The sequence below is a fragment of the Ursus arctos genome, chromosome X (assembly GCF_023065955.2).
Source record: "Ursus arctos isolate Adak ecotype North America chromosome X, UrsArc2.0, whole genome shotgun sequence".
Taxonomy (NCBI): domain Eukaryota; kingdom Metazoa; phylum Chordata; class Mammalia; order Carnivora; family Ursidae; genus Ursus; species Ursus arctos.
Window position 1 is genome coordinate 35,126,082 of NC_079873.1, and position 24,376 is coordinate 35,150,457.

The 24,376-nt window shown below is 38.0% G+C and overlaps 2 protein-coding genes across 9 annotated transcripts in view; one reads left to right on the plus strand and one right to left on the minus strand.

Annotated features, from left to right (window-relative positions):
- Positions 1 to 24,376, minus strand: part of CASK (calcium/calmodulin dependent serine protein kinase) — a 344,451-nt gene that overhangs the window by 166,767 nt on the left and 153,308 nt on the right. For all 8 annotated transcript variants that reach the window (XM_026513322.4, XM_044389369.3, XM_026513329.4 and 5 more), the window contains exons 4-5: positions 16,308 to 16,385; positions 11,753 to 11,825 (exon numbers count right to left, since the gene is read on the minus strand). In XM_026513322.4, coding sequence (XP_026369107.1) covers positions 11,753 to 11,825; positions 16,308 to 16,385 — 151 coding nt within the window. The remainder of the gene's footprint in view (positions 1 to 11,752; positions 11,826 to 16,307; positions 16,386 to 24,376) is intronic.
- GPR82 (G protein-coupled receptor 82) lies at positions 1,986 to 11,282 on the plus strand. Its single transcript, XM_048213240.2, has one exon. It carries the CDS (start codon positions 2,013 to 2,015, stop codon positions 3,021 to 3,023), a length of 1,011 nt encoding a protein of 336 aa, XP_048069197.1. The 5' UTR covers positions 1,986 to 2,012; the 3' UTR covers positions 3,024 to 11,282.

Consider the following 24,376-nt stretch of genomic DNA (forward strand, 5'->3'; position numbering starts at 1 on the left):
AAAATCTACTTGGATCGAATAAATTTTTCTTAGGAAAGAAACTGGCTTATTTCACTCTCTGACTAGTTTTTAAATCAGTCAAGGTACAGATCAGGCTTTACGTATTTAGAACTGGTAGTACACTAACTGCAACCAGATTCCAATTTCCTAGGCTGCACTGGATTCAGATACAAACTCGCTCTGAAGCATCTAGACAGTTTTCTAAATAAAAATTGCAAAGAAATAAAATGATAGACACTGGCAGACATTAGTGAAGGGTCTCCATATCTGAATCTAGAGACACTGTACAGCCCTCAAGCTTTCAAAGTCCTTGTGTGGGGATTGTTTGGTTTAAAAAATTATTTAAAAACTATAACATTGTATTTGGAAACAGAAAACCCTCTTTATTTCTGTAATCCATGATGCAAAACTTGAAATGGTGACTCTGAAGAGGGGAAGAGAGTGAAATAGTTCTGAGGAGCTGGGGGCACCTCAGAAGGCAGATGTGTGGTAACATTTTTGTGTTTACCAAAAGACAGAATGTGATTTTAAAAAAAGGTTTAAAGTGGGGCGCCTGGGTGGCACAGCGGTTAAGCATCTGCCTTCGGCTCAGGGCGTGATCCCAGCGTGATGGGATCGAGCCCCACATCAGGCTCTTCTGCTATGAGCCAGCTTCTTCCTCTCCCACTCCCCCTGCTTGTGTTCCCTCTCGCTGGCTGTCTCTATCTCTGTCGAATAAATAAATAAAATCTTAAAAAAAAAGGTTTAAAGAATCCCCACTCTAGATTTTTATAAAAGAGAATGTGGTACCTAGAAAGCTATGGTGATAAACACAGAGAAAACGTGGCATGTTCTGAATAGAGCTCATGATTCTTACTTGACCAGAATCCAAAAACTTGTTATTCCCACCTGAAAGAAACAAGGAATGAACAAAATAATGAAAAAGAGTTTGTATGTGACTCTTCAACACTTCATGTGTACCATCCGATGCAAGAAAGATTAAAAAAAAAAAAAGATTAAAAAAAAAAAAAAGATTAAAAAAAAAAGTCAGGCATCCGGCTGACTCAGTTGGAAGAGCATGTGACGCTTCATTTCGGGGTCGTAGGTTCAAGCCTCGTGTTGGGTGTAGAGATTACTACAAAAAAATACTTAAAAACAAAAGTAAGACATAAAAAAGCAGAAACCGTGCCTGCACTTATGCTGTGATTAAAATATCTTCTAAAAAAATCATATTCTCTGAAAAACCAAGGTACTAAAATTATACACAAAGATACATGAGGGCACTCTAACCAACAAGCATAGCAGCTACGGTTTTGACACAGAATTTAAAACTTAAAAAAAATTAAAGTATGGCGGTTTAACATTAAGTATTTGAAATAGAAAATTACTGATGCCTTTTGGTAAAGACCTTGGGATTTTGGGGCCTATCCTTGGTCACTATACCTCCCTTCTGTTCGATTCAGGTTCTGGTCTGAGTATTTGTTTGTGTAGGACTAAGTTTACTTCTGAAATACTAAATGAGACTATGCTAATGGTACCAGATTATAGAGAGGTGCTTTAACTTCACCATGAAAAGATACCATTTTTAAAAGCATTTATGTACAGTTTATGTACAATTAAGGTGATAATTAAAAATCAGTCTTCTATGAAGGTGGCCACAAAATACTTCTGCAACACTTTCCTTTGGCCTGCATGTATTGCTTGCACGTGCCTTAAAGTATTTTAATTACCTTTCTAGGCAAAAAACCAATCAAAGAATGATAAATCTCAGGCCTTTAACTATTTGTATCAAATTGTTTTTTAGACAAAGGTGCTATCCATAATCAAGTCTTACTTTTATTTTCACTGGACGACTGTGATTAGAAAAGGTGAGAAAGCATCTATACTCCCCCTTTCCATTCAGTACATTTACATGACTATTTCACCCAATGCTTTTAAAAAACTATTCAGTAAATACCATCTATAATTTTAATATTAACTATATGCCATTCTGTTCTAGCTCCTGGACAAAACTGCAAGAAAATCTGATATAAATGAGTAACAACTCAACATGTGTTCAACCATCCAGGATCTCTTCCATGGCTTTGCCTATCATTTATGCCTTCCTTTGTATCATTGGTCTCTTTGGAAATTCCCTCTCTCAATGGGTATTTTTAACAAAAATAGGCAAGAAAACATCAACGCACATCTACCTAGCACATCTCGTGACTGCAAACTTACTTGTGTGCAGTGCCATGCCTTTCATGGGTATCTATTTCCTGAAAGGTTTTCAATGGGAATATCGATCTGCACAATGCACGGTGGTCAATTTTTTGGGAACTCTATCCATGCATGTAAGTATGTTCGTCAGCCTCTTAATTTTAAGTTGGATTGCCATAAGCCGCTATGCAACCTTAATGAAAAAGGATTCAGTACAAGAGACCACTTCATGCTACGAGAAAGTATTTTATGGCCATTTACTGAAAAAATTTCGCCAGCCCAACTTTGCTAGAAAACTGTGTGTTTACATATGGGGAGTCGTACTAGGCGTAATTATTCCAGTTATCATATACTACTCAGTTGTAGAGGCTACAGACGGAGAGGATAGTGTGTGCTATAACCGGCAGACGGAACTGGGAGCCGTGATCTCGCAGACCGCGGGCCTCATTGGAACCACATTTATCGGATTTTCATTTTTAATCGTACTAACATCATACTACTCTTTTGTCAGCCATCTGAGAAAAATAAGGACCTGTACCTCCATTATAGAGAAAGATCTGACTTACAGTTCTGTGAGAAGGCATCTTTTGGTCATCCAGGTTCTACTAATAGTTTGCTTCCTTCCATATAGCATTTTTAAACCCATTTTTTATGTTCTACACCGAAGCGAGAACTGTCAGCAACTGAATTATTTAATTGAAATTAAAAATGTCCTCACCTGTCTTGCATCAGCCAGAAGTAGCACAGACCCCATTATATTTCTGTTTTTAGATAAAACGTTCAAAAAGACACTATATAATCTCTTTGCAAAATCTGACTCCCCACATATACAAGCCTATAGTTGACTTCTGAATAGAAACCACCACCAAATAGAAAAGTGTTTATAAGGCTACTAGGGATATTGAACTACATGATTAACAGGTCACGGCTTGCTTGAAAGCAGGCACTAGGAAAACCTCTTTGGTTTTAGAAATAATCATAAAATTCACTTTACAGCTCTACTAACACTGCAAGTTGAGATGGCAGAGATGCTCAGAGGCAAAAATCAAGCATATGAAAGGATCTCACTGCATAGGAAAGCAACAGAGACCATTTTCTCTTTAAACTCAACTGTATGCTTTTATTTAGAACACAACATGTCATGACTGTAGGATAAAGCAGCAAATGGTTTATGACTTTTCTGCTTTCTTGTAGTTGCAATATAAGGGCCCATCCAAGGCTAGTGTTTTGTTGGTAATTTTAAAAATGAGTAAGAAAAAAAAAGTGAATCAGAAATTATCTCGCTTATGTCCTATCTAGATATAGGAATAACAAGTGTAAAAATCCAAGGTTTTATAAACACAGTATCTTGTGTCATCTGCTTATGTTACTGCAAGAAGCAATATTCATTGATTCCAGTATTTATTAAGCTGGTGTTTTTATAAGTATACTTAAATATTTGGGGTAAGCTTGGTCAAAATAAAGAGCAAATACGATGTCATTATATGCCTATCTTCATTGTATCTTGTAAATTTCCCTCTGTATTCAATATAAATAATGTGATTAATGACAAACGGTACCTGGCATGTAGATATGCTCAATTAATTTTTGTGAAAATAGATGAATGAATAATAAGGGCAGTATAAGAGTAATGTTGTTGAGAGACTGGGCTCTGCAGTTAGATTCCCTGGGTTCGATCCTAGCTGAACCTCTTATTTAGCCAGACAATCCTCAGTAAATTACCCTCTGAAAGTGTTAATTTCATCATTTGTAGAATGGAAAAATACTACGTAATTCATAGGTACTATTACTAAATCAGATGATGTTACTACTCTGAGTAGCTGTCATTCACTAAGCATTTGCTATGTGCCAGGCACTCTGCTTATACGCTTTGCATGTACTTTAATGATTACCACTATAAAGGATGCCAATTTGCTAATGAAAAACTGAAGTGCATAGATAAGTCACCCCAATTTTCTCCAATACCTAAATAAATATTTAAACAGTAAACATTTCTCAGTCATTTCTTTCTTTCATGTAGTCTTGTCAGGAAGCTAAATGATGGGGACTATACTCTGTGCTATATACAGTCTAATTAAAAAAAATTTTTTAATGTGTTTTATTTTCCCAAAAAGATCATCAGCGCCTTTTGAGCTGTAGTCTGCTTTCATTTCTACACCCACGGTACTTACTTTCTCTGCTCAGATAAGAACCAGACAAAAATAGTTAAATGAAACTGAAGTTGAATAAATGTTAATGGTAACCTGTTACTTCATTACAGACTGCTTAAAGACTCATTTTTTCTCTTCGTGGTCATTTCTTCGGTGCTTGGAAAGAGGTTTAAAGTAAGTTCACACAGCACTTCCAAGCCTTTAATCTCATAGCATGTTTTGTTCCCGAATTAAAAATGTAGAAACAATACACTTGTACAGATTCCCCAAGAGCCATGTGTTCAACGTCACTAGAGGTTTTTCTAACATATCTGCGTAAGTTTCATTAAAACAGAATAGAAAACAAACAGTAAATATTTCCCTTCCACTTCCCTTTAGTTCAATGCTTAACTGAGAGAAGAAAATGTTCAGAAAAAAGCCTGAAGAAAATGCATGCTGGCTTCAAATGTTACAGTGTACATCTACTATAGCAGTGATCTGATCTCTGGTGGGTTAATTTGCAGACACAAAGGCAGACCTGGGAACTCTAGGTGATTCCCTAAGTGCTGGCTGTAAACAGAGGTGTCCAATCATTGCTTTCATTTTATGTAAGCGACACAGTATTAAATCTCATAGTACTAAACCTCACTATATATCTCCTCTAAAAATCATTATTAAAACATCACTTTACGTTGCCACAACTTAAAGTAAAAGATATAAAATATTATCAAAGTAGTTTCCTATACTTAAAAAAGGCAGGAAAAGAGGTATGCAATTTCTCTTTAAGTTACTCATTCTGACAGGAAACTCCCATTTTAATTCTCTGTCCTGAGCTTATTATCACCATATTTATCTTTATACCACAGATACTTTTCTGAACAGGTTTAACTGTAAATCATGTTGAATTTTTTGTGTAATTGACAAACTGGCCATTTAATGTCATGGTAAATATTTTATATGAAATACTACTTTTCTAAATTACCTTTAAAGTGTGGATTTCAGAAAAACTGTGCTCAAAAAATTTTTGTTAAAATAACTGACATACGATGTCATGTTATATTTAGATTAGTTTCAGGTGCACAGCATAGTGATTCGACAATTCTGTACATTATTCCATGCTCATCACAGTAAGTGTAGCCACCATCTGTGACCATACAACATTACTACAATATTATTGGCTGTATTCTCTATGCTGTACTTTTCATCTCCATGACTAGCTTATTTTATAACTGGAAGTTTGTACCTCTTAACCCCCTTCACCTATTTCACCCAATCCCTCGCTCCCCTGCCCTCTGGCAACCACTCGTTTGAGAAAAACAATGTTTTTAATGCGCGGGTTACAGTCAAACATAATTTCAGAAGCCCCAAATTTTGGCTTGTTGGCCAACAAGATATCTTCACCAAAGAAAACAGGCATGACAAATGTTTGTTTTCCCTTTTATCCTTTCCACATACACACTCTCATTAAGGTGGCTTTCAAACTACTAATTGGGAACACAACCATTAAGACTAGACAAGCAAACTTATGGATAGACTACTCAACCTGGAAGAGCTTCTACTTCCTGGGTGGAAGAGGAAGATGTCAATCTCCTTTATTTGGTAAGGACTCTCCCAGCCTATCCCTGGGCTCGCAGTCTGCAGGGTGGGGATTGTTGAGAACAAATGTGGGAAGACAAGCTGAAAGGAAATCTGGCTTGGCAAACTGCAAAGGCAGCACAGAGGGACACTGGTAATTTGCTAAGCATTTCAACCCCGCAGTCTAATGCCACGGACCTTCCTCTGACTGCCCCCAAATTCAAATTGAATTGATACCGATGGGAAGAGTTATGACAGCTAGAAAGGTTTTATACCTGACAGGAGAAAACGCTTTGGCCATATCATACATGCTTGCTGCCCTGGCTCAGAAGGAGAGCAGCAGTGAAAGAATTCACATCTAATAAGCAAAAGACACAGGCATTGTTTTCTTTTTTTAAAAAAGTAATCTCTACTCCCAACATGGGGCTTGAACTCATGACCCCAAGATCAAGAGCTGCATGCTCCCCTGACTGAACCAGCCAGGCGGCCCTCATTCTTTTCTTTCTAAATCAAAGAGTTGATTTTTTTTTTTTTGGAAGGGTGGGGTGGGAGAAGAGAAGCATAGCAGTTAGAAACACAAGACAAATTTAAGATCTTAGAATTCAAGAGATTTTTCCAAGTATAATTATTAAAACCCCACATTCAAGCTGAACATGTGGATTATGTTCAACCTTACAAAAGTAATGCAGAAGCTGAATCAGTGTGCCTCTTATAATAAGGAATAAAAAAAACCCCATGTTTTCATTTTAATGAGAATTTCAATTTCTTTATACAATCTGAGTGACCTCTTGAAAGTTGGAATAAGAGACACAGAAGAAATGTCAGCAACCAAGAGCTATAGGGGAAGAAATACTGTATGAAATCCACAATGCCATGGCAACTAGTGTGATGTGATGAACACCTGTTTATAAAGTCTGGCCCTATGCAGGTGAAAGGGGAACTGAGAACAGAAGGGGACCAGAGAGCAGCCAGGCGTGTTCACCAGTTAGGAGGAAAACCATTTCAAGGAAGCACATGCAGAAATGCTTGGGTGGAGGCTTCTGGCTGAGTGTCTATGACTGTCTGGCTATGGGGTTTTGCACAGTTCTGAGAACTAAACACCAAGCCCCCAAACCTCCTGGGCACAGGTCCCACTCGGAACAGAAAGTGACTGTGCGCATGGCTATTTGCATTTAGAGAAGCGGTGTAACTTCAACTTCAGCTATTAAAACTGGATGTCAGTAGGTCAGAGCCACAGAAAGGTCTAAGAATGCTACGTCTCTCCACGCCCAAGTGTAAAGCTGTCTCCAAGAGTTGGGGAAGACAAGAAAAACCCACTGACTCTTAATGCTTAACAGGGCCAAAGAAGGCAGGCAAGGAGCCAGGCTTTGCATTTACCTTGGCAACTGTACTATTTCTTTCTAGAGTTCTTTTAATTTTGGGTGAGAGGAAGAAAAGAGAAAGACATGAAACATAATGAAAGTTTTCACATCCTCTCACAAGAAAATGAGGAATGAAATGGAAGAGGACAGAAAAAAAAAGGAAATGAGCATGCGTGCCTTAATTAATGCCTGTGGGGAGGTAAAGCAGGAACGATGTAGTATTATACAGTGGGTCTTAACCAGGGGTGACTTTTGTGCCCCAGGGGACATTTGGCATCAACTGGAGACATTTCTGATTGACACAACTAAGGGGAAATGCTATTGGTATATAGTGAGTAGAGGCAATAATACACAGGACAGCCTCCCACAACAAAGTACCTGACAAAATGTCACTAGTGTGGGACATTTGGGAGTTGGGAGAAACTTGTACTATGTGAAGATATGCTTCCCTGAATTTTAAAGGTTTACACAATTGCTTTTTACGCAATTTATGCTTCTCCAAAGCAAGTTCCCACTGCAGGTCACGAGGTACCATATACTCAAATCTAGCTTTGATATGACCAAACATTGTTAGACTCAATTATAATGATTTCAAAAAGAAATGCCTATCAAGTTAAGAAAAAAGTATTACTAAGCAATAAAATGCCAGGACCTTTGGAAAAACCTAATGCTTTGGGATCAGTGCCAAGGATTATGAGAGAGAAGGAAAGGGAGAGAATATGAGAATATTCTTGGTGAGATGAAACAGATGATTAAGTAATCTAAATTCTTCTAAAAGGAATAAAGCATCGCAATACTCGTCATTTTCTTTAGTTAAGCGTAAGGGAAGAAAACTTTGATAAAAACAAACTACAGAAACCAAAACCTATACACAAATGAAATCTACACACTGGCCAGTCACTGAACATAGGCTATCTGAATGTGAAGAAAAGCTAATAGGCTGCTTTATTAGCAAACATTAACAACAGGTCAAATTGAAATTTGAAACTATTAGCCGTGTGAGATGTACCATTATTCAAGTTTTATAATGACCACGATGTTGGAAAACTCCTGTGACAAGGTCCTGAATAAAACTACTTTGGGTTACCTGAGTTACTGAAGTTATATATTAGCAAATCTTGTTAACACAACCTTCAGAATATATCCTGAATCTACGCTTTTACTCCCTCCATTGCTACCACTCTAGTCTAGCCAGGCAAGACCATCTCCTCTCCTGTTTCCCCACTTCCACCTGTGAGTCCCTGGTTCAATGTATCACCAACAAAGCAATGAACTGCTGTTACCGTGGAAAGTCAGATCACAGTCTGTCCAAACCCCTCCGGGGAATCCTCATTACTCTCAGAGTAGAAGTCAAAGCCCCTCCCCTCCTTTCCTCTCTAACCCCACTACCTATCTACTCTCCTCATGGCTCAATTCACCCCAGCCACATTGGCCTCCTTGCTATTCTGCAAATAGGTCTGTTATGCTCCTGCTTTAGTGCCTTTGCACTGGCTGTTCCTTTTACCCAGAGTGTTCTTGCTTTGGATATCAGTCAGCCCACCTTCTCTCCTCCTGCGAGTCCTTGCTCAGATGTCATCTTCTCAATGTGGCCTGCTCTGACGACCTGTTTAAAACTGCAACCCCTTCTCTAAGCAGTCCCTATCCCTTTGGCCGCTGTTTCCCCCTGCAGTCCCTTTCACCTTCTAACCTACTATATAGTTAACTTATTTATGCTCTTGGTTAGGGTTGGTCTTCCTGAACTAGGAAGTCAGCTTGCTCCACGGGGGCAGTGATTCTGTCTGTTTTGTTCATTGATAGAGCTCCAGTTCTTAGACTAGTGCCCCCCCCCCCAGGAAGCACTCGATGCATAGTTTTGGATGAATGTCTTAAGAAAAATTTATCCAAATTCAAAATTATTGATTAGCTAAATGTGAGTATTCCATCTACCACACAAAACGTATAGATTTCAGGCACTGAAATACAACGAATGTCAACATTAATGTGTGCTCTGTGTTGAGTCCACTTGCCAACTGGATGATGGTACCTTTTCAGGTGGTTTCTTCTTACTTGCGGCTTGAGAATTACTTCTATCTTCCCTTCCTCAGCATGTTTCTGGGTGCTTCCTCAAAATTATTTGGCATGTGCCTTAGGGATAATAAACTAATAAAATCCAATGCAAAACTAATTTTGAGCCTTTCCTTGAAATGCCCTCTTGTCTTCATGTAACTTCCCTATGACTCAATACCAGGCTCAAACATGACCTCCGTGAAGTTTCTCCGGCTCTGTCTCTTAATGGTATTTCCCACCCTCTATCTTGGACAATAATCATTTGTTTTGCTTGTCTGTAAAGATGGCCAACAGACAAGTTCCTATCCTTGTGCACATATGTTGCACCTCCAACCAGAAGGCATGATCTATTTTTCCTCCTCTTGAGTCTTGTAACCTATTGACTAACATAACACAGAGAACATGACACAGTGTCAACTTTCCGCCTAGGCTTCAAGAGGACTGGCAACTTCCACCTTTGCTTGTTTGGAGCCCTGAGACACCGTCTTGCTGGAGAGGGGGCCCCATGAAGACAGGGAGAGAAGGAAGAAGGACTGGGGGTAGGGAGGAATACCCTGAATGAGAGACTACGAAGAGGGCCCAGCAAGCTCCTAGCTGTTCTGGTCACTTCAACGGACATGCCACAAGAGTGCAGCCTATGTGGGTACTAGCCATGCTGCCTCAGCCCATAGTCTGTCAAACAGAATGGAGCAGTCCCCATCAGGCTCTGCCCAAAAGTACAGAACTGTGAGCAGATAAATGGCAGTTGTTGTTTGAAGTCACCAAGTCTAGTTGTGTGTTGGATCCGCAGCCGTCGGTAACAGATACACCGCCTCATCCCCCTACCGAGACCATCATAATACCTCTAGGGCTCCAAGCGCAGCATTCTGCATGAAGTAGGCACTCGAATATTTGTTGAATAAATCAATCAGAAGGTAAATGAGAAGCTGAAGCACGATATTCAAATAGAACTACTTTGGGATTTTATTTGGTTTTGGATTATCATATCAAATACCAAGACTAATCAAAAGCTGACTGTATTATTGAAAGTATCACAGTACAGTATGTTGTCAATCATTATTTATTATATGATGTTGATATAATTACTCTTCAAGAACAGAATTCAAAATAAAATTGCCTCTTGAGCCCAAGTGTTTCTAACGCAGTGCTATTACATGAACTAAGAATCTGTTTATACATTTTAAGTTTTTGAAGTGTCATTTTTATCATCTATTTTGGAATATATACAAGGAGATATACTTTACTCTTTACATATGCACTTTCTTATATTAATTAAATGCAGAAGAGTAGCACAGCCTGCTACTATCATTGACAATTTCCCTCCTTTAATTTTTTTATACTTCTTATTCTCTTTGTTTGCATAACTGAAAAATACTTTTTTATAAAAGTGCTATGTATCTATTGGGTTGTTCAGTGCTGAGGATCAATAGTAACAATCTCCTTTTCCTATCACCACATTTGAAAAGAGTAAGATATTTTACAACTAATGTGTATTTTGTATATTTCTCCAATGATTTTTTTATTTGCTATGGTGATATTCCACTAGACTGTTTTGGAATTGCTCTTGATTTACCTCAGCTTATAACCCCAAAAATTTTAGTTAAAATTTCCCAAACATTCTAGAAAATTTAACTAAACTCTACTTAATTTTCTTAACCATTAAAATACATTGAAGAAGCCAGGCGTCTGATAATACATTTTGAGGGAAGGAGAGCCCCATGTCTGTAGATGCCGTGTGCTAGAGGCCAGCAACAAAATACCAGAGAGAGAAAGCTGACAATAGGGCTAGAGAGACCTCAGGGGCTCTTAGTGATTTGAGGCGTTGGAAGGGCCCACTGGTTTACTTCCTGGCCTGCCTCTATGTTCTGCCTAACACCATTATGAGCCAGGAACTGACAGTTCTCGTGAACTTGATAGTGGGAGCAAATAGTCAGAAAGACTGAATAATGGTAATATGCACATTCCCAAAGGTACAAAACTGTATTACATTTTTAATTATGATTTCAGATTATGTTAAAAAACTGTGTGCAAAAAATGGTGACTATTCTGTATTGCAACACTACAAAAATATAAGCATATGATGAACTTCTACTATATAAACCGAATAACCAATATAAACCAACCTCCCCCCCCCCAATTAACTTAGGATAGGATATTGTTTGGGTCTTCCTATTTGTTGGATTTTTCATTTCTCTCTTACACACATAATGGCAAAAGAGGAATAACAGAATTTCAGAATACATGTACATTTTAATAAGAATATGGAAACTGAAATGATAAAAGTATTCCTGTTAAGAATGAGTATGACTCTTCTAATACAAAGTAGTTAAATAAATGTTTATTTGGAAGTAAAATTAACCTTAAGATGCTGTCTATAGGAATATTAAAGAAACACTTCTGATCATTATCACTGTTACCAGTTTCTCTTCATAAACGTTAAAGTTAGTGATAAAAATGACTTACCTTCACATCCCTGTGAATTATGTTATTATCATGACAATAGCGTAGAGCTTCCAGTATCTGTCTCATGTAATGACTGTAGAAAAACAAAAGAAATCTAAAACTGTAATAAAAATTTTTTATTTTTAAAATTTAATATACAGCGTCCCTAGTTTGTAGTTCCCACCTTCATATTCACTGTCCATGGACACTTTTCATTTGAGCAGACAAGACTGGTGGAATGTGAGGCTTAATAATGAAAAGTTGGCACACCCCTGAGTTTATAAGCTTCATGAAGAAATAACGTGTTCTATATTTTCTAAGATAACCAAGTCAAAAGAATTTCACACAGTTCATAAGTAAAATAGCTCTGCAAATCAAAAATTCAAGCTGAAAACATGGGGGGGGGGGAAGCAGGTCTCCGGCACTCAGTTAATTCTACTGAATTACAGTGGATTGCTATTAAGTGAACAGTGCTCAGAGGTACACCACGAATTCTGACTAAAGGGGTGGGAGCCTTTTACCTGCCAGCAGAGGCTAGCTCTCTGCCTTATTTCCATTTAGCTTTAAGGGCAAACAAGAGGAAAGAACCTCTTTATGCATACAATTTCTCTTTGCAACGTAACTGAATTTTAGCTGGGGCATCTTGTAACAAAGTGGAGTTGTTGTGGGCCGAAATCATAGAAAGTGGGACTCATCACATGGCCAGCAGGGGTCTGCAGAGCCCCCCTCCCCTCCCCCCAGGTCCAGGTGAAAAACACAGGAGTCAGCGGTTTAAAGAACAGTCCTTAAAAAGTGCTAACAGGGTCAACTAGCAACAGGGCGTGACCAGAGGAAGATGTATATTCAGTATTACTTCAGAGCTTACTTTGACTTCCCTCTGTTAATTCTAAAGTTCTTCCTCTAATTCTGCCATTTCTCTCTGTCGAGTGTCTTATCCTCTCTTCCTCTGTATTTTACTCCCTTCATATCGTTCTTTTTCCGATGATCCCCCCTCCTTTTTCATTTTCCCCCTTTCCTCCCCAACCAGCCATGACATAGAAATGCAACAGATGCAACATTACTTATTGTATAGTATTTTTTTAATTTTATCTTTCCAGATCTTCTATTCCTCACACTTTAAATAAAAATGAAATAACTTACCAGTACTTGCAAAAACCCTTGTGTGTATCCTTGTGACTCAAAAAAAAAAAAAAAAAAATCCCTGTTCCTGCTATACAACCAAGAGGCATTTCTATCAAGTTCCCTCTTGGGTATGCTACTACCAAAACTCACATGAATGGCCCTCTCCTTGGCATGTGTATTACTTCATGTACTACGATCGATCAGAAGGTTCCATTTTTCAAATGAAAGGTAGGAAAAAAAGACCCCACGACAACCCCAGAATTTGTTCCTATACTTATCATCGTCTCCCCACACCTGGGCTCTAAAGCAGAGAGAACTCGGTTCATGCCGTTCTTAGTCACGTCAATTTTTCTTACTTAGCAAATGCACACAAAAGGGGCTGTGGTCATATACTCTTTGCCTGGGCCTGTGCAGTCTATAATTAAGTTTCTGTTTAAGTTAGGGGTTCTTAACTTGGTCCTTTCTTGGCTCAAATGAGGCTTTGAAGGCCCCCTGAAATGGCAGAGACAAATGTGAAAGTACTTTGTAAACTCTAAACCATGCTACAATGGGTAAGTCATTATTATTACAATGTTATTAATATTGTTAGTCAAAGGTTTACAAACAGCCTATTTGTGCATCTAGATGTGAATAGTGGGTACGTTTAAATTAGGTAATGTGGATATAGCTTATACCTACAGTATGGACTACTTTGGATACATAGTACTAAGACAGCCACTTATATATCTTCAGCCTGAAGAAAATTCCTCTCAAAGCCTCATTAAGAAACGAAAAAAACTCAATGAATGAGCATTTTAATCTAATTATCAGAGAACTCAATTATTTGACCCAAATATATATACATATCAGAATCTCTGGAGTGTGTTGGGGGAGGATACAATTTTTTCCTCCCCAGATATTACAGATTTAAAGCGATCTTTCTCTACCCTCCCAGTCATGACTCTGGGAGGCTGTGCACGTGAATAGTGTGCAAGCAGGATAAAGAGAGAAGCAAAAATCCACCCACATGGCCTAGAATTGCTGACTAAACTTTAATTAGAAAGCTTCATTTTCATGAATCATCATGGTGGCCTATACTTTCAGAGAAACTTCACAGTATATAAGTTTGTCTCTATCTCCTGTAACGATCAGGAATGAAGACAACTCAGTGGAAGGAAAGAACTGAGGCCTGAAATCCACTCACTTCCTATGAAGCCTGCATTTCCAGGGTGGTGGAAGAAAAGAGGGGAGGAGACTCTAGGTAAAGAGATTAACACTCTTGCTAGGCCGAAGAGACCTTGTTTCTGAAACGCTCTTAAGAGAATGTCCTGGGCTATGGATTACCTATGGTAAATAGAACCCAGGATCTTTGAGGTATGGCCGGCTTCCTGGAGGAGGTCATGGAAGCTATACGACTCCTTGAGGCATACAATGGACACGTCTCGTAACTGCAATGCTCCCCTGTGTGTGTGGGATCCCACAAACCTCAGGTAGAGACCTCATCTACTCTGGGCCACAGGTGCATTTCTGCTGTGGAAAGCTGTCCTTGAAAACCCAGACCTCTCTGTTTCAGCTGAGCCTTTTGATTGCCTGTATCCTTGTAATTATTTAGTAAAACTTGGTACTAGGTAAGATCGCTCTGATTTGTAAGAGTCTGATATGATAATCTGATTCTGTATGTTAGCATACTCCACAACTCATCGCCCCTGAAAGAACAGAGGTAATCACTAATTGGGTTGTAAGGACCGCATGCAGTTTTATTTTATGCCATGCTTTGCTGCTTCTCTTGAAGCTCAGCCAGTTGGAGAAAAACATTATCAATTTGATTACTTGGTGCCTCGGAGTCTTCTTGCAGTTGGTCTCAATTAGAATACTGATGCAAGCTAAATTTCCCAGTAAGGAATCACAGAATCAGAGGAGGAGGGGGGCAGGTTAGAAGTCACCTGGTTGAATGCTCTACAGCCCAAGGAAGGCTCTCCATGCCCCTGTTGCACGGTCACTGATCCTCTGCAAAAGGGCACATACCTAATACTACTTTCTGAGGATGCCCCTCCCTGCCTTTTGTCATTTTTTAGGAAGGGTCTTTAATAAATTGTGCCAAATTTCTCTCTTTGCAGTGTTGCCGACTGGTCTTGACGCTACTCTTTACTGGACCATTCTGGAAAGTTCCTTTCGTTTCACTGTATGGCATCACCTCTACATATGACTATTCTCCCTATCCTGACGCCCAGGCCAGTGGCACAAACAGGCTCAAAGTTGAGGAAAAGCCATACAGACGAGTGGGGAACAGCATAAAAGTGGTAGTGCTTTAACATCAACCTGACAGCACATGCGCCAGGTACCCAAGCATTACCGTGGTTCAAAAGGGGGAAAAGTCCTCTTCATCAAGCTTCACTGTTCTATACAAATCAATGTTCAGATTTTCTAGTTTTCCTTATTTGATGCTGCTATTGAAAGAGATCAATGTGGGAAAGTTCAAAAGGCAGGTTGCCTCAAATTCTTGAAGAAGTAAATATGAACAATAATGCGCAAGGGTCTGAGAGTTTCATTTAGTTGGATAAAGTGGCTTACCACTGTATCGTAAGAAAAATCAAGATGGCATTGACTATTTTGGTATTAAAGAATGCTTTTAAATTCTGAAGCACAATACAGAAAAATTTCAAATTGTGGTATGAACTCAAAACTAATAGAAAAATGGGATTAAAAAAACCCCCCACTAGAGTTGCAGGTTTGAATCCTTCAACACATTATGGTTGGTGACTAAGGAGACCCCATGAATTAAAAAGGCAACCCACTGAAGTGGGTATTTATGATATGAGTGAATGCCACCAAAGCAGAAGGCTATATTGCTCTAAATCTATAAGCAAGTGGCCGGGGCATGGCTCCTGTGATTTTTCAGCTTTACTCCTTATTTTGAGCCATTAGTTCCTGACAACAACTTGACTTAGAACAATGGCCACCATTTGCTTGGGAGATCACACACAGGCCTGAAGCAAATATATTTAGCAGGAGAACTGTGCTTTTACTCCTATTCCTTCTACTCTTCTGTGCATTTCATCAGATTAACTGGTCACATAACAATCTGCTATCACTAAAAGGCAAAGTGAAGAACTAATAAGGCACATCTGCCCAAAATAAAGATTGAACACACACAAAAAAAAACCCCCAAATTTGATTCTTCATAGCTCTTGAGCTACCAAATCCCTCTTTGAACAAAAGTCATCACAAATGGGAAAGACAGCAGTACTAGGTTAAGTTGTCAACCCGTATTAATAGATAAATGCATTGTTCAGTACTTTCCATTTCCAGTAGCTACTTTGGTTCCACTAACGCACACTAAAACAGACATGCTCCTTGCAGGAAAGGGTGGCAGTACGCTCATCATCAGTTCACAAAGGAGGTCACTTCATGTGATTTGTCATTTCCTTCTTCTATTTCCACCTTGACCTCTGTGGAGTCCATACAAATGACGTACCTGGCTACAGCTTCACTGTATACAAAACCAGCGTCAGCTCGCTTTACGATTTCAAAACACAGATCTGCTCCATCCATACTGTGGAGAAATGTGAAAAAGAATGTAAGAGGAAATTCCAGGAAGAAAACACTGAAAATGAACACACTGTAATGAAGTTATTAGTTGGCTTACAGCTAGTGATTCTAATAAGTCATTTCAATCTCCTTTCTTTTGATGATAAAAAGACAATTATAAAGGATATTATAACCACCTTAACACTGAAAATCTACATGGAAAGAAATACAAAGAACAAGCAAATGGTAGCATCAAATAATGTTAAGGTGTAGAAAATTGACCATAAGTTTCCTGTAAGTTATTGCAACAAAAAGTCTCAGAAAAGGGGAATGCTGGGGTTTGTGGGCATATTTTTGAGTCAAGTTCCAAAATTATCAGTACCTAGTCATGTCACGTAATATTTTAAGAATTCAACAAGAATTCTAAAATATTTTGCTGTTCTTATCACCACTAAATGGGAATGAATTCAGGCTATATACTGTAGAAGGAAAAAAGTAGCTAATTCATAATTTATTATTGCTTACAGTTCCATTACCAAAGTCAATTGCTACAAACATATTCTAACACACTGATGTGTTGGTGATGGAATGGGTACTATCTTGCCCCAAACTTAAAAATGGTTTTCTATTTCTCGGCAGATCGGTAAGGCCTCTTGTTGTGTCGGCCACACCTTGCCTCTTCTACCTATCCTATCAAATGGCTCTTCAAGGATACCTCACTCTCCAGGCAGGCTCATCTTATTACTATATCCTGAATATGCTGTTTTCTTTTTTGTCACATGATTCTGCATATATTGCTTCTTATATTCATAACCTACCTTAATCCAAGGTCCCATTTCAATCCCACCCTTCCCAGAAAGCCTCCTCAGTGGATTACCAGCCCCATTAAGGCTTTCATTTGCTTAAATTCTGTAACAACCCTATATGCCCGTATCGTAGCATTTGGCACTTACACACATTTAGCATTTACATACATATATATGAAACTTTATTAGATTATATTAATGAAATTATTCAAATATTAATAGTTAGCCAACATCTTCATAATGCTTTCAAGCCTATGAAGTGTTTTCAAATCCAGTATTTCATCCATTCACTTATTCAGGAGCTCAGACTCCAGTATATCTGCTATAGGTATTACACTGAAGAGAGAGAGACTTCTAGAAGGGAAAGCAGAGAAACTACTCATTACTATTACTAATAATTACTAATTAGGCATTTATAATAAAATGATCATTACTAATATTATTCACCAAGCATTACGGGAAACACTCCTTGTTATATCTCCATTCTTACAGTCACCCCATGACATCAGCATCCTTCTCATTCTCAAATAATTTGTCTAAGTAAGTAGACAAGTATGTGACAGGGACAGGATTCAAATCTGTATCCATATTCAGTGTTCTTCCCATTATCTACAGCTACACCTGCTGGGTGTGCAAGGAACAAATGCACATATTCAAGCTCAACAGTTCAACAATAGTGTAAAGTCCTAAAGAATGAGTATGTTTTATACTTTCAAAATACTTCCACCTGATACGCAGAAGACTGAGCACACAGAAAATATAATTGACTATATTATTTAAAACTTGTTGTGCTTTTAGATAAATGAAAACACTTTCACATTTCACAAGGCTTTGCAACATTTGCCTGGTTTCCAATTCATAGCTAATGAACATTTTCCAACGTCAAAAATAAAGCCTGAATGAACATGGTCACACAACCTGTGAACAATCCTGATCACCTGTTAGAGTAGAAGTCCTATAAGTCCTATAAACCACACCAAGTTATAAAAGTCCTATAAAAGAGTCAATTCATTAGAAGTCCTATGTACTTGTCCTATAGGTCAAGGGGCACAGACAGTTAACACTTCTGATACACTCCCAGCAAAAAGTTAACATATTATACCTACCCCCACTAACTGTGAAAGTGTCCTTTCCTCTCAACCCACGTCCACTAGGATGACTATTCCTTTTGAATCTTTGCCAATCAGATAGGAGGGGGAAAAAGTCACAATTGCTTTAATTTGCATTTCCTTGATTACTAGAGGGTGAATATTTTTCATTTCTTTGTATTGTGGGGAGGAAAAAAAATACTATTTTTAAAGTAGTCTGTGGTTTAAGCTGGTTGCTTGATCTAGGAGCACTAAAAGACTCCTGAGAGTGACGGAATTACAGTTTTTGTTTAGGCGGCTTCCTTTTTAATTGTGAAATGTGAGGATGAGCACTTTTCAGCTCAGATGAGAGAGGAGTTAAAAAAAGGAGAGCTGAACTGATTGCATCACCAAGCGGGAAGAGTCTGGGGGCTCTCCTGAGAGCTGGAGGAAGACTTTTTGGAGGGACCTGGAAGAGGGGAAAAAAGGAGTCTTAGGGGTAGAAGGTAGTCAAGTGGTGAGAGGCCAATGCCTAAAGAGGAAACCACTTAGTGAGAAACAACTGGAAATTATTTGCTGCCCTATAATATAATTACCAGCACAGATCAGCCCATTTTCTCCTGGTCATTTCTGAATTCTGCTATTTGAAATGACAGTCTCTACACATGTACAGACACATGTATAGTCATGTTTCTGCTCTTTCCCACTGACCCATCTATTCTTGTATCCAGTACCATACCATTTTTAATACTGTAATAGTGTTTTAAAATTTTTTTTTAGGTATGCTCCATGCCCAACACGGGGCTTGAACGCATGACCCTGAGATCAAGAGTCCCATGTTCTACTGACTGAGCCAGCCAGGCGCCCCTGTAAATAGTGTACTTCAATATTTAGAAAAATAAGTCATTTCATTATTATTCTTCGTCAATATTTTCTTATGAATTCTTCCCGCTGAACTTTAAAATCAGTTTGTCAAATGCTAAACATTTTTAATATTTCGGTGGAGATAGTATATTTATAGGTTAACTTCTAGAAATTAACATTTTTCTCAAACTCTCATCTATGAATATGATATGTTCTCCATTTCCTTTCACGTCTCTAAGTTGCAGTTTTAAGATTGTCTTTGTATTGGCTCCAAATACTGATTATTGGGGTTTTCCCCCTAGGACACTTTTAGTTGGCTCTTATAAATGGGATCTTCTGGCCACTGTACATTTTTTTTAATACAATGGTTCATAACCAGGGGTGCCAAACAAAATCATCTGTGTAACTTTTTAAATATGCAGCCATGCTCTTTGAGGAGCTAGTCTGAAAGTCAGTCATCACTGTGAAAGTAATCTTCTATTAAAGCTGTTTGATTAGTTATCTGTAACACTGATAATAAGTAAAAGAAGCAATCCATTAATTTTAAATTTTATGAGATACAGAGAAACTAAAAATACTATTTATGCAAATTTTACTCATCACTGAAATTTTAAAAATATATATTCATAATATAATCCGTATATAACAACTTTGAACAAAAAGTCTGATGCCTCAAATCTTTGATAATCTTTATTCGCTAATATTTCTAAAAACAAGTGTAAGTCTTCTTTTACTGCTCTTCTCTTTGCTTCCCATCTTAAGGTGTTTGTGAGGCTGCCAAGAAATTTCAAAAAGCATGTTCTAAATTTCCTTGCTTAGTTCCATTCCGAGGGAGTAAAATAAGAGGGAGAAGAATCCCTGTGTTAGAAGGGTATGGGAAATGCTTCTATCCTATATGCAGAGAAAAACTATGGGAGGTTTACTCTGACTTATAAAAAGTGGTGGGATCATGAATGACCTTAGCTGTCCCTTCCTTTTGTCTGTCTGAATTTTTAAAATTTTCCAATAAAACATGCATTACTTATATAATTAAAAAAATATCCAAACAAATTTGCCCAATAAAATAGATCACAGGTCTAAAGGCACAATGTATGGCTGGTCGGATGTGGAAGGGATCAGAATATGCCACCCCAAAATATGCCACTTTGGCATAGGATGATGTTGAGCTGAAGGCCATCGAAAAACAGAAGGAAGAACAGGAACAACAAGAAGAACTCTTTCCTCTCCTCCCTTCTGCCTAAAAACAGGGTTTAAATGTCCCTTTGTAAAGGTGTTCCCCTCTCATGTACTAGGAAGACAACTACTCTGATCTGTATAACAAACTTTACTAAACAACTCCTATTTACCATACATTTCTTAGTCGCCTTCCCACAACTTACCTCCAACCCGAGACACCCAAATTCCCCCCTTCTTCCCTTGTCTAGTCTCTTCATCCTTTATTACTCTTTGTTAAAACGGTATATAAGCGTCTGGGTCTAACTACCTCTCTGTGGTTTTCCTTTTTTTCCTGTGAGGCTGCCCCCCAACCCCACTGGTCTTGCCGTGTACAGACAAAATAAATCTTTTCTCCTGTTAGTCTGGTGTCGGTCAGTTTAATTCACAGACCTAGTCACTTAACCTAAAGAGGGCAGTGAAAAGGTTTTTTCCTCTTCTACAATGTATTTTCTGTAAAAGGAGAGAAAGAGGGGGCTTGTAGTACAGAGACTCACACTTGATTATATGAAGAAGTGCTTCTCAACTGTGGTGAAGGACCAGTTTTTTTTCCTCCTCAGGTATGTTATGAATTGGTACTTTTATAAAATACAAAATCATATGCTATGATTTCACAGCAACGTCAAATTGCTCTAACAGCTTCTAAACGTTTACTCTCAATTTCTGTACTTACCTCATTATAGACTGGTAACAGTTGGTAGATTGGAACTCATCTGCAAACTATTCTTTGAGGAACACTGTAAAGGCCAGACCAAATCTGAATTTCTCTGACCAGCATTTCCTCTGAAGGTGACAAAAACAACTATAGAACTGGATGGAATTAGAAAAAAAATTTTTTTTAAAGCTTAAAGAATTAACAGTATAGTGAGTGAAAAACTAGTGAGTATGGGAAAGGTTTTGAGTCCAAAGAGGTGAATAAGAGCTGCTTCTGCCCTGGGGTAGGCAGTGGGCCACATAAAGGAGGCAGCCATGAAAGGGACAGGGTGCATATTTGGGGATCTCTGAAGAATGGGGGAGGAAGACTGACAGGGTGGGTCCTGACTGTGGGAGGGTCAGATGTCAGATTGACAGGGTCCAACTGCTTTTGTACTAGGGTGATCCGAGAGGAGACACAGAGCTATTCTTTTGGCTTACCCCAGAGGAGCCTGCCAAAGGCTAAGGATGTGATAAAACACCCCCATGCTCTGGGCTGGGGTGATAAAGAGTTGTATTTTGAAAAGCGGGTACAGAATATATTCTGGTATTTCTCATTAGTAGCATAGAAAAATCCCAATGTCTACCATGAAGTAAAAAGCTCCACTTAAAAACTTTAGCAAGCATCAACAAATTATAAAAAAAAAAGTGACACCATAGATTTGAAAAAGCAAATATGAATTTCTGAATGAAAAAATCTAATGCTAAAATTAAGAACTTAAGCAGATTAGGTAGTTGAAGGGAAAAATTAGTGAACCAGAAAATGTAGTCAGATTGAAGCACGGAGAGACAAAACATGGAAAATATGAAAGTGAGGATAAGAAAGGATTACAGTGAGAAGGTCAGCATCTATTTTTATTGAAGTTTCAAAAGTGAAAAGAAGGGCGCCTGGCTGGCTCATTTGGTGGAGCCATGTGACTCCTGATCTTTAGGTTGTGAGTTTAAGCCCCACAAGGGGTACAAAGATTATTAATAAATAAAGAGATAGATAAATATATTTAAAAAAGTGAAAATAAAGAAGCAATACTGAAAATATAATGTCTGATAATAACCAAGAAATGATTAAAGATCTCAATAAACACTAAGCAGTAAAGAAATCCATAGTTAGTCACATATATGTAAAAATTGCAGGAAACCAAAGAAAAATAGAAAACCTCAAAAACAGTGAAAGAAAAGAATGGACTATTAGACTGACAGCTGACTTCTCAATGGCAACAGTGGAAGCCAGAATACAGTAGAAAGGGATCTTAAATCAAATTAGCTGCCAACGTAATAAAATTCTCTTCTCACCAAAAAACCCCTTAAAGAATAAAGGTGAAAAAATTTCTTTCAGATAAGCAAAGAAACTGAGAATTTGCCAGCAGCATACCTATCCCTAAAGGAAACACAAAAGAATATTCCTCAGGTAGAAGATAAAATGAAGTCGAATGAAAACTCAAGAGATGCAGTGAGGCATGAAAAACATAAAATGTGGTAACTATGTAAGTGAATCTAAATGAACAATGATCATACAAAACAATTATTTTCTCATTCTCTCTCCAGAGAGAGAGACCATATTATGCAATAACTATTCTGAGACAGATTGATCTTAAATAAAAATACTTGATAACGATAACATATAGGGGTCAGGAGGCATACTGTAATTTCTAGGACAAGCGCTAAGTTCTCTTTTTGATGTCAGAACTCTTTTCTACTCAAAGATTATTGAGAATCCCAAAGGGACTGTGTTTGTGTAGGTTTTGTCTATCAATATTTGCCACATTAAAAATTAAAAACAGGAAATGTATAAAACATTTATTTTAAAATGACAATAAGCCCATTACATGTTAACAGAAATATTTTTTCATGAAAAAAAGTATTCTAAAACAAAACAAATTTAGTGAGAAGAGTGGAACTGTTTGATATTTTGCAAATAATTTCTGATTTCTGGTTTAATAAAAGACAACTAGATTCTCATATCTGCTTCTACATTCAATCTGTTACAATATGTTATTTGTTTGAAGAAAATCTGGCCTCACACAGATATATAATTGGAAGAAGGAGGTGTATTTTAATAGCCCTTGCAGATATGTGTGAATATTCTTTTTTGATACTGCACCCAAGACTCAAAAAGTGATAGTTTCTTTCTTTTTCTTTTTTTTTTTTAAAGAATTTTTTATTTGAGAGAGAGAGAGCACACATGCACGAGTGCAGGGAGGGGGTGCGTGCGGGGAGAGGCAGATGGAGAAGGAGAAGCAGGCTCCCTGCTCAGCCTGATGTGGGGCTTGATCCCATGACCCTGGGATCATGATCTGAGCTGAAGGCAGATGCTTAACTGACTGAACCACCCAGGCACCCCCCAAAGTGGTAGTTTCTTAAAGGTAAACTGCAATGTGGATTCTGAAACCATGTCAATGAACTTTTGGTACTGTCTTGTTCTTTGAATGGATCCATTTTCTGCCTTGTTCTTTGAATGGATCTTTCTTTTACCTGTGCATGACTTTGTAACATCACACATTAGTCATCTGAAAAATACTGGTCCACTGAGTTATGCAGGTTTTCTAAATATGGAAACATTTCATTATATGGTATTAAAAAATCCATATTCATTTGTATCACCATTGATTACATTAGAAACATTAAGTCCTGGGAAGCTGTTCAGCTCATGGTAGCAGGTACAAGTTTTCCAAAATTATAATTTTCACTTGAAAATTTCAATTTCCTCATTCGTGACAACTACTCTGAGTGGTTTCCCTTGAAGCAGCAGGCTCACTTCATTTTTGATTAAATGTATGCTACATACCCAAGTTTGAGTAACCGTGGTCTGTCAGTCATTCTTTCAAGTAAAAATGATGTTACATATGCAGAAAACTCTAGTTCAGCTTACAACTCGAGATAGCACACAAGTGCTTTTCTGAGAGCCAATGAAATTTTAAGGCTTGTGAGCACTCAGAGTATGATTCTTAATCACAATAATCACAATGAGTTATGTTAGAAATCAATTAACACAGTAACTAGGAAATCCCCCAAATGCTTGCTTGGAAGTTGAGAAGTGCATGTTAAATAACCTATGAATCAGAAGAGAAATCAAATTGAAAACTAGAAAATACTTCTAACAATGATAATGACAGAAGTATATCTAAAAATTGTGCATTTCAAGATTGGCATGCTGCCATCATTAGACCCACAAATATAGAAATAGCAGAGAGGAGGAGGTGGCGCATAGATCCAATCTTCCAGTAGGAGAAGCTAGCCACACACATATGCCTCAGCATTGGAGAGACTTTTCTTGAATCAGGTAGTCCACTGTTGATGGAAAAGTACATCAATACAACCTTTCTGCCTGGCAATTTTATAGTGCTTGACAAAAACCCTTAAAAATGGCCATGTCCGTT